The 11654-nt window shown below is 39.9% G+C and overlaps 1 protein-coding gene across 1 annotated transcript; it reads right to left on the bottom strand.

Annotated features, from left to right (window-relative positions):
- Positions 1 to 97: 97 nt before the first annotated feature.
- LOC133568666 (GTP-binding protein 4-like) lies at positions 98 to 10816 on the bottom strand. The gene is made up of 17 exons (XM_061920739.1): positions 10656 to 10816; positions 9913 to 10083; positions 7663 to 7766; positions 7455 to 7591; positions 7255 to 7355; positions 7024 to 7116; positions 2664 to 2855; positions 2524 to 2589; positions 2341 to 2430; positions 2156 to 2266; positions 2014 to 2091; positions 1886 to 1937; positions 1717 to 1817; positions 1335 to 1532; positions 1174 to 1239; positions 697 to 840; positions 98 to 592 (listed from the first exon to the last, which is right to left on the bottom strand). Exons 1-17 carry the CDS (start codon positions 10701 to 10703, stop codon positions 440 to 442), a joined length of 1905 nt encoding a protein of 634 aa, XP_061776723.1. The 5' UTR covers positions 10704 to 10816; the 3' UTR covers positions 98 to 439.
- Positions 10817 to 11654: the final 838 nt, after the last annotated feature.

Consider the following 11654-nt stretch of genomic DNA (forward strand, 5'->3'; position numbering starts at 1 on the left):
TTGAACAATTACAGTAGATTTCAGTAATGTTTCCCTACTCCGAAGAGAGTGTATTGTTTAGGCACTTTTGTCTAAAAATGACAAGATGACAGCTGAGTTTGGGTGTGCAGTAGATGTATTTGGCTGTGGAGAAGAAGCACAATTATCATCCTCACTTTATCCAACACTATCCAGCCATTATTCTATCACTTGTCCTTTTCAGGGTCGGGTAAATTTATTCCCACACTTAATTGGAGTTAAATAACGGCAGGAACAAACTAAAACACCTCAATAGGCCCAGTTCAGTAAAAACATTTAGCAATGAAGCTTCCTTGTCGAAAAAGGAAATATATATTTGATATTTTTAGTTGTACTGTTGTGTAGAATAAAACTCCAAACTGCAGAAGTCCAGAGACAAAGCAGGTCACAATAGTCTACAGAGACTTCTTCCTCTTCCTGTTCATCTGCGATCTGTGGTGCCCGACTTCCTCTTTCCCGCCAGGAGATGTTTGGGTTTGAGGTCAAACACATGTCGGTCTCCCTCGCCCTTCTTGCCATGGCGGTTCATGTCCTTCTGAGAGTTCTTCATCATTTTCTTTGCCTTTTTCACCATCTGAGCAATAAACAGGACACTTTTTAGTGCTTTGTGGCAGTTGGCTTACATGTTCATGTGCAATCATTGTAACCGTTGACTTGCGTGAAGACAAGCCAACGTACCTTTGCGTCTCGTAATCCAGACTGGTCCCGAGGAGGACGAGAGGCGCTCTGGCTGCGTGTTTTGGAAGCTGGTGGCGCTGAAACTTCCCGTTTTCGCTTCCTGGTGACGCTGCGGGAGCGCCGGGCCTGCTCGGCGTAGTGACTCTGAAGAAGACAAGCAAACAGATCACAGATCAGCTGTCCCTCAAACTCTGTCCACTTTTGGTCAGATTACCAGAATCAAAAATACTTTATTAATCCCTTAGGGGAAATTTAAATTTTCAGCATAATTCCATTCAAGATCAGACAAACATTACAGGGAGACAAATCAGGATCGCAACTTCCGGCACCCCTTACAAAAAAGGTGAGATACAGGTAAACAATAGGGGAGGAAAAAAAAAAAAAAAAAAAAATCGGTCTAAACCTGGGCCCCGGAAGAAGGGGTCCAGACTGAGGATAAGGGAAACATTTTACACATTTTAGGAATGTGAGACTCACATTGTCCTTGTTGCTCATGTCCAGTCCGAGGTCTCCCATCTCCTTCTCTAATGTTTTTCTCTCAACCTGCACATCAGAGGGACGATCCACATTAACATCGTCCATTACCAACAATTAATACGGAAGGCGCAAATACATTAACACTATTTAGCCCCTCCCACCTTGGTGGACGTCCTGGGCATGCGGGGCCCGTGCACGTCCTTTTCTTTGGACGCTACGATCATGAGGTGCTTCTTCTCACGGATCTGCTTGGCCATGATGCGGATCTCCTGCATGTCCTCGTCCTCGCTCTCGTCGTCTGAGTCGTACTCGCCGGCCTGCTCCTTTAGCCCCTCCTCCTTCTCCAAGTCGTCAAGTTTCTGCAGTAGACAATACACGCGAGGCATTCATTTAGGAGGTTTCAGTGCAGCAAAACCGACAAATCACATAAATACCATTAAAACGCTTAAGCATAAATAATAGCAGATGAAATAAGCACAAAAGGCCACAAAATTAAGTGTCAGCTGTGATGAACTTTAAATAAATAACTTTAATAAGCTTCACCTTCAGGATGTCTGGGTCGATAAAGTCAGCAATGTTATGGCCTTCCCAAACCTCTGGGATTTTATCATACTTCTCCTCTTCATTCATCAGGTCCCAATATTCTAATAAGAAAGACAATGTTAGCATTGTGGTGATGCACAGTTGGCTGATAAATTTTAGAGACGCTTACTCTGAAGGTCCAGGACGTAGTCATCGCCAAGCTCCTGCTCCAGATCTTTCTCCTGGAAGAAAACAAGTCTGGTCAGAGAGAGCTAAAGTAACATGTTTTTCCTAATCTGTGCTGGACATCAAACCCACCAGCTTGCGCTTGGGTGCGTCCACCTCCATGGCCTTCTTACGCAGCAAAGCTCCCTCAGGGATGAATGGAGGTCTCACCTGGAGAAACATTCCCAAGGTTAGTATGTCAATGATAAGCATTATTATCATTGAAGATGTTCACCTTATCGTCTCTTTTTGCGGGCATGGCTAGATGCAGCCTGTTGAGGACGTCATGGACCTTCTTGCTTTTCATTTTGTTGTCCACACGATGGACGAGGAGGCGGTCGCAGGCCTGGGGTACAAGACAACATGTTAATAAGGAATACCTCATCAACAACAACTCTATCTGCTCTCATTGTGTCTTACCTCATTTTTCACCTGAATGATGCCCTCGTCTGTTAGTGTACTGGACTCAATGACAGGGATGCCCTCAGCTGTCAAGTCTGTAAACATTTTCTGACAAGAAACAATCAGCATTGTTTGTTCCTAACTTATTAATAACTGGTTACGACATCATAGCATAGCAACATCCAATAAAGAAGCACCAACCTGGTTCTCCTCAGACAGCTCACTGATCTTCATCACGTCACACTTGTTGGCCACGATGATGAGAGGCTGTGAGGAGAGAGCACAAGTGTAACAAGTCAACAGGAAAAGACAGCAAAGGACAAATGGCATGAAAAGCTAACCTTGTTGGCAAACAGAGGTCTGATGTTGCTGAAGAGCTCCATCTGTTCCTGCAAAGTGTGTCCGCACTGCTCTGACGTGTCCATCACATAGAGGACAGCCGCTCGCAGGTGAGCCAGCGCTGTGATGGCCTGCATCTCGATGGTGTTCCTCTCCTCCAGGGGGTGGTCCAGGATCCCTGGGGTGTCCACCACCTGAGTACGCACAGACATGGAAAACAAGTTGGTTTAAATTCTTGATAGATACAATCAGCAGTAAGTCACTACAATGTATACCAAGGGTGGAACGGTTCATAAAATACAGTTCGCATCTTGGCACGGTTTTCGGTTCGGTGGACATTGTTGTTGTATTTAACAGCCAAGAATACCACATTACTGAAAAATCCACTATTAATACTTTTTTTGCAAAGATATCTGATTAAATAAAACTTAAAAACATTGCCTAAGGTTTTGACCCTGCAATTTAGTGTAAGAAACATTTTAACTTTACTGTCCATATAACCACATTATTTATCATCAACAACATGAAGCACAAGCTTTATCAGTACTATTTTTCTTTGTTTGAAACCCCAAAAAATATTTTAATTAAATGCAAAAATCGTTACATCTAAAATTTTGACCTGTATTTTAAATCAAAACAATGATTTTGTAACCTAAATTTACAAATAAGTGCTTTGAGGAAAACAATTGCTATTAAGCCATTTTCTGAAACCTTAATTTTGCTAGTGCAGTCAGACTAGATGTTGTGCACAGCACTGTCATTGTGTCACTGTCTAAGCTTTGATGGATGGTGTTCACAAAAACAATCAGATGAGTAGTGTAGCGGGACCAGAGAACATCATGGCTCGCATCAGCTTTGATGTTTGATCACAGACTTAGCTGGCATTTCGGAGGATGCGGTCATTTCGACATCGGTTTGACACATGACTTCCCCAGGCAATTAGTCCTTTTCGTCACAATGACAGTCAATCAATCAATCAATGTTTATTTATATAGCCCCAAATCACAAATGTCTCAAAGGACTGCACAAATCATTACGACTACAACATCCTCGGAAGAACCCACAAAGCACAGCACATTTCCTGAATTTTTCAGACCATAGGGAGCGCCGGATTATTAGGCGCACTGCCAATGAGCGGGTATATTTAGGTCTATTTTCCTAAAAAAGGCGCACCTCATTAAAAGGCTCATTAAGATTTGTTTTGTACTGGTGGTTCTTTGGTCAAAATGTTGCACAGATTATGTTTTACATACAGACCATCTAAAAGCTGCTTTCTGACTGTCTTTTCAGGATATGTCGTTTTGTGTGTGGTCTTATTTATGTGACTCTATTTCGACAGCATTTTCTCTACGTCATCTTTGTTGTAGCGTTAGTTTTTAGCTATTCTATAGAGAGTCTACTGACAGATGTAAATCGGAATTATATGGTACTTTGTGTTAGAATTAGGGATGTAGACTGAGTAGCGGTATGGTTTTGGTACTGGTTCCCAATTGGGTTGTTCCTCCTGGATCGGGAAGATTCTGGACAAATGTTACGATTATATATATTTTTTAATCAGCTGACCGTCATAATAATGACACGCTGTCACATTGAGTTCAGCTTCCGCTGCTACATATACAAATCAGCTTGGCATAATCACAAATAAGGAAGAAACGCCACACAAGTCTGTCACAATATTTCCACAAAAGTCCCTCAAAGGCACACACGCTAAGAGTTTGTGTCTTTGAAGTGACCACACTTTACTCAAACACAACTGCCACACTTCATCAACCGTCATACTAGACGTTCTGTAAGCCACAGGTCATTATTAATCCACTCAAATAGGTGGAAAATTGAAGTAATACAAGAATCCATAAAGTTGCTTTGAGGCAATATAGCAGGTCTGTAGTTGCCATCTGACAGTCCATCGCACAAACTGTTTATGTGGCATCAAAACACACCTTGCTTAAATGTGTTTCAGTTTGTTCTGTCTCTTGACTTTACAAAATGGACGATTGAGGATTACACTTACTCACTGGCTCTTTTTATTTATATAGTACACACTGCAGGGACGCATACAATCGGTCAGTAACTTTCAACATAGCCTACGGTCCATCATTCAAATAAGACCGTGTGCGACATAAAAACAATTAATAATTACTATTTTTTTTAAATGCAGACCGACCTAACATGTTATTTGCCTGTATAGATTTATATAATATCAATCAATGTTTACTTATATAGCCCTAAATCATAAGTGTCTCAAAGGGCTGCTGTTTGATTTGATAATCATGTAAAAGTGATGTGCTCCGCACATTTTCGTTCATCAATTTGATTTACAGCTGAGGTTTATTGTAATGAAAAGAAACAGTGATAGATCGGTGTAGTCTTTACAAGATGATGACATAACAGCATTAGCAAACATAGTTGACTTGTTATGACTCATAAAGTAAGTGTTGGGAAAACACTTCTCTGATGTGAAATGTTGCAAGATGTTGTGGAGGTGTACAACCACTTGTGCTAATAATTTGTTTTTTTGTTCCCATATCTTTATTTACACCAATTACATATTGTACCGAAAAGGGTACAGATTACCATGATCGATGAAAAATATTGATATTGGTATCAGTATCCATACAATACTAACAATATACATCCCTAACTATAAATAGCAACTGCAGAGAATGAATATCCCACAACAAGATAGAGAAAGAAAAAAAAGCTAATTGACTATAACCTCGGACTTCAATGGCCTTTTCGCACACATTTTCTGGATTTATGCAGATCCCAAATACACATGGTGTACAAATAGGTAAGAAAAGTTGGTTTTGCACAATACTGCAAAACTAAACACCAGATATGTCTTCTAATAAGTGCAATTTTGAGGTCTTTAAACACACAAAAAAATGTTATACGCTTATGTTGAAGCACAGTGCATCTGACTACGGTAGCGGTAATGCACCGACATTCCATAAAGCTGTGCGGCTTTGAAACTTAATAAAGTCGTACTAAATTACTTTGCCAGATCTTTGAGCGCTGTGTGTATTGTTTTATATTCTCAATGAAACATCAGCGTTTTGGGTTAGCTAGCTAGTGTAATTTATTGAACAGGAATCAACTTGCAGTCTCACAAGTATTTCTTATTTGTGACTGCCATCTGCCCGTCACACTTATTAAACCATGTACCAAATAAAATTGATTCAAGGTCTGTAAGCACATCCAGAATTAATCCTTACCTTAGGCACACTGTCATTTTTTTAGAAAATTAAAGGATTTTAAGTGCACCTTAAAATGTAAAATATGGTATAAACATTTTTGTTATTTTACCCATTTAACAGTGATTGTTTTCTTCAGCCAATTCCATGATTGTGTCCCCGGCGTTAACACGTAAATCGTACAGCCCTATTTCACTTCACAATAGACGCTCCAAACTGATAAAAAAATAAATAAAAAAATAAATGCAATGAACCATATCGCACTTTTTCATACACCATTCATTAGGGCTGGGTGATTAAACAATATCAATACATAGTATATCCAGAAACAATATCAAACAAATAAAATGGAAAAAAAAGTGATAGATAAAACATTCGCTAAACTTTATTCTTCATCGAAGGGAACAGAAAAAGCAATCGCTAACCGAATAACGTAGGGAGTGATACGCTAATAGCCAATCAGGTAACAGTATCAACCGTCAAGTTTGATTGCACTATCTTGTCTTGAGGTTGATTCTTTGCATGCATGGAGTGAGAAGAGAAACTAAAAATGTATGCTATAGAGAGCGCAGAAATTGTCAATAAAACAGGAAAAGTTGCCTCGATAGTAAGGGAGTTTTTCAGATTTTTTCTAAACGGAGCGCAGTCAGCCCAAAGCGCTAGTAATCAGTAATATCACACTACCTTATCCACATTCACCTTTGAAATAGTTTTTCTCAGGTTTCTCTACGTTTACGTGTTCACACTTAGCACTAGTTTGTTACACTATTTTGTACATATTTTGCACCTCAATTTGAAGAGGTTATTGTAAAATGTTCAGTGTGACTTTAGAATTGTGTTTGCATTTTATTGTTTTCCATGGTTGTGTTGACGTTTCCATTCTTCCGTGATAGCTGAAGAGATTATAATCAGAGGATGGTTACATTTTAAATAAAAAATATTACATTCAATCAATATTTTGTCTTGGTCCTTATTTTTGATAGGTCACAAAAACAACAATAACTATAGTTGGACCAACATAAAATACTAGTATCCTGATACAGATTTCAGCCATATCGCCCAGCCCTACATTCCATGTTGTTTGCATACCTAATTATGTGTCCATGGAAAGTATAATTTAAGCGTGTAATACATCCTGCACTGTAAAACACGTCCATGTGCTTGTTACCTGCCAGCGCAGGTATCTGTAGTCCATGTGACCCACAAACAGTGACTTGGTGGTGAAGGCATATGGTTGAACGTCCACATCTGCCCGAGTCACCTTAGGAGCAGAATTGGATCACAGCAGAGTCAAATGCCACACTTCCATGTCACAACAAATTTGACTGTTCACACTTTTTATTTTTCTACAATAAAAGACAAATGTAAGGGGTAATAAAGCTAATTTAAAAATGTTTACCTTGTTGATGAAACTGGACTTTCCTACATTAGGGTATCCACACAGGAGCAGTGTCCTCGTGTTTGGGTCGATGGTGGGCAAACGGGACAAATGTTGACGCACTGTTGAAATCAGAAAAAAATAAGCATTTGTGTTGCATGTTAATTAAATAAAAGATCAATGGGGCAGCTTACGGTTTCATTTTCCCAGGATGGACCTACCTTGCTCCAGATACTCCAGACTGGACTTCTGTCGCTTCAAGATGGTGCACATGCGACCCAGCGCAGCTCTTTTCAGCTGCTTGCATCGATAAAGAGAATCTCCATACTTCATTAGGCGTACATAATCTTTGGCCACGCTGGCGGGTGAGAAGAAACATTAAAGATTACTTTCTGAAATAGTTGAGTAGACAAACATAAAGCAACTCACTTGTCAATCAGATTCTTAGCAATGTTGATCTGCCCCAAAGCCAGCTTGTAATGGTCTTTGTCATACAACACGTTCATCAGGTCCGCATAAAAGGGATGAATGTCCTGTGGAAAACAGCACGACACTCACACCAAGTCTCAATCTCTTCTGTAGACTTTTTAAAGGCCTACTGAAACCCACTACTACCGACCACGCAGTCTGATACCGTATTTCCTTGAATAGCCGCCGGGCATGTAATATGCGCCTGCCTTGAGTTACTGCCAGGTCGAACTCGCTCCCCAAATTTATTAGCACATGCTTACTTTTACCGCCGGGTCAAAGTCGTGACGTCACGAGTGACGCTTCCCCTGTTGTCATTTCCAAAATGAGGTTTTTTTAACTTTTACTATGTGTAAACCAGGGGTCTTTTTTTCACAGCCATACAGATCACACTGATGGTTGTGATATAATACAACTTGTCCTTAACACTCTTACTAATATGTGCCACACTCTGTGAACCCACACCAAACACATTTCTGGAGAACATTGGCTCTGTAACACATTATAAACACAACATAATAATTACCCAGAATTCCAATGCATCCATAACTCTTGGCTATATTATACACCCCGCTAGCACCAACCACCCCCTGGCCCCCCATCTCCATGCGCCGGTTGATGTGGGCGGGGTTGGGGGCGCGTGTATAATATAGACAAGAGTCATAGATGCATTGGAATCCTGGGTAATTCTTATGTTGCGTTTATAATGTGTTACAGAGCCAATGTTCTCCAGAAATGTGTTTGGTGTGGGTTCACAGAGTGTGGCACATATTAGTAAGAGTGTTAAAGTTGTTTATATCACAACCATTAGTGTAAAAGGTATGGCTGTTGACCAAGTATGCATTGCAATCTCGTATAAGAAGCAGTGATATAAATGCGTCCAACCGGCACACAGATAGCATGGTGTAAAGGTGGGCACGATGACATGTTGTAGAGCAGTGGTCCCCAACCACCGGGCCGCGGAAGAATTATTTATTTTTTATATCACACTCAATTTTTTACTGCATGCCATTGGTAAGCGCAGGGGTGAGAAGAAATTTTTAAATTATTAGCGCCTGCTTACTTTTACCGCATGCGTTGAATAAGCGCAGGAATGAGAAGAGGTTTTAAATTAATCAGCGCCCCGGCGGCTATTCAAGGAAATACGGTAGTTTATATATCAATGATGAAATATTAACATTGCAACACATGCCTATACAGCCTTTTTAGTTTACTAAATTGCAATTTTAAAATTCCCGGGAGTTTCTTGTTGAAAACGTCGCGGAATGATGATGTGTACGCGTGACATCACGGACTGTTAGGAAATATTAGCGCTACGCACACACGCAGCTAAAAGTCTGCTTTAACCGCATAATAATACACAGTATTTGACATCTGTGTTGCTGAATCTTTTGCAATTTGTTCAATTAATAATGGAGAAGTCAAAGAAGAAAGATGGAGTAGGGAAACTTTAGCCTTTAGCCACACAAACACACGGTGATTATTTGTTTAAAATTCCAAGAAGTGAAGCTTTACTATGGATCAGAGTGGTCAAGCGAACATGGATCCCGACCAAATGTCAACCGGCAGTTTTCGGTGAGAGAATTGTGGTAAAAAGTCGCCACTTACTGGAGATCAGCTGAGCTTGAGCTGTACATACAGCTGCCGTCGACTTCCATCAAACACTGGCCTCAAGATACCCGTGGATACACCCTTCCGACTATCAGGTACTAATAAACTCACTAAAACACTAGCAACATAATAGAAAGATAAGGGATTTCCCAGAATTATCCTCGAAAATGTGTCTAAAAACAACTGAATCCGTCCCAATGCAATCGCGTTTTTTTTTTTTTTTACTTGATTTTTATTTTTATGTCTACTCCGTCGCTATCAATATCCTCAAACACAAATCTTTCATCCTCGCTCAAATTAATGGGAAAATTGTCGTTTCCTCGGTCCGAAAAGCTATTTTTGTTGGAGGCTCCCATTAAAAACAATGTGAGGAGCCCTCAACGGGTGACGTCATCGTCTGCCACTTCCGGTAAAGGCAGGGCTTTTCTGTTAGCGACCAAAAGTTGCGAACTTTATCGTCGATGTTCTCTACTAAATCCTTTCAGCAAAAATATAGCAATAACACGAAATGATCAAGTATGACACATAGAATGGACCTGCTATCCCCGTTTGTATAAGAAAATCTCATTTCAGTAGGTCTTTAAATCCAAGTTAACTCACGTCCAGTTTTGGGAAGTCGGTGAGGATCTGTGTGAGCCGGTCATGGTAGTTCTGCTGGGTGAACTTCACTTTGCGCATGTAAAAGTGTCGGATGCGGTGGATCTGGTAATGCTTGTGTACCACCGTGGGTGTCTTCCGTTGCGTTTTGGATAAAGTGATGTCGATGAAATCCTGAAGCAAGAAGAAATGACAGGTTATTGATTTTCTTTTTTATACCGGAACAAGATGTTGACACTGCGTTTTGGAGGTTAAAAACATTGTCTAAATTGAAAGGTTTCCTGTAGTTGTATACACTAGTAAACAAAAATGTAAACCTCCCACTTGACACCAGTTTTATATTTTAATCGATGACAATGTTTTACAGACCATGTGGCTTTATTTGTCAACTAGAAATGTGATACTTACAAAGAATTCAACGTTACAGTCAAAATTTACCCTGTCTATCATGTCAGCTTTCACTTAATAACCAATACATGCCTTCTTTTAGGGATACATCCATCGAAAAAATCAGTACACAAAACCTAAGTTAACGTATCTGCTATGGTATTGTTAGACAAGTCTACGTCATGTTGATACATTTTAATTACAATATTTTACTGGTGTCGGGAATTTAAACTCCGTGCACGTGCTAGCTAGCTCGCTAACAGAATATTTTTCGCCGATTTTCACCGCCTCTTTCCCGACAAAAAACACAGTTAACACACTAACAGTTGAAAAAGCTCCAGTCACCGACCACGACTTACCTTGGCGGTGGGAACCACCATGATTTTCTTGAAGTTATAAAGTGCCATCTTGACGGCGCACGTTGTACTCCGCTGATAGCACTAGAAGAAAGGACGTGGCTACTTCCGCCCGAACCGGATGTGACAAGTGACTAAATTTCACCGTGTTGCCCCCTGCTGGTCACATGTTTAATGCATGCAGAAAACGTCAACAATACGTATAATCGGATAATATTTTTAGGAGTGGTGTCTACAATTACCTTCTATATATTAGAATATCTAATGGATAAACCATTGTATAAAGTTTATGGATATAATCAATAAGATACTGAGGCGAGAGTCAACATGGACAATAGTGCAATAAAACAAACATAAACAATAAATAAATCATCAACATATTTACTCTAAATGGACATATATGTATACTCTGTGATATACCGTATTTCCTTGAATTGCCGCCAGGGCGCTAATTAATTTAAAATCTCTTCTCACTCCTGCGCTTACCAAAAGCATGCGGTAAAAGTAAGCATGCGCTAATTATTTTAAAACCTCTTCTTACTCCGGCACTTACCAAAGGCATGCCGTAAAATTTTGAGTGCGATGTAAGCTTGGACCTTAAATCCTACTGAATAGCTCTTAATCGTCTTCCCTTTATGCGATTTCAAATTACCGGTATTGAAATCAGCCTCCTCCATTTTGAAAATGATGACAGGGGAAGTGTCATCGTGACGTCACGAGTTTGACCAGGCGGTAATAGTAAGCATGCGCTAATTATTTTGCGAAGCGAGTTTGACCTGGCAGTAATTCAAGGCAGGCGTATACTATATGCCCTGCGGCAATTCAAGGATATACGGTATTCTAAAAATAGCAACAATTCAAAAATCATTTATAATTATATTTATTGAATAATACTTCAACAAAAATGAATGTAAGTTCATATACTCTGAAAAGAAATGCAACAATGCAATATTCAGTGTGACAGCTAGATTTTTTGTGGACATGTTCCATAAATATTGATGT

Source organism: Nerophis ophidion, linkage group LG14 (assembly GCF_033978795.1).
Source record: "Nerophis ophidion isolate RoL-2023_Sa linkage group LG14, RoL_Noph_v1.0, whole genome shotgun sequence".
Taxonomy (NCBI): domain Eukaryota; kingdom Metazoa; phylum Chordata; class Actinopteri; order Syngnathiformes; family Syngnathidae; genus Nerophis; species Nerophis ophidion.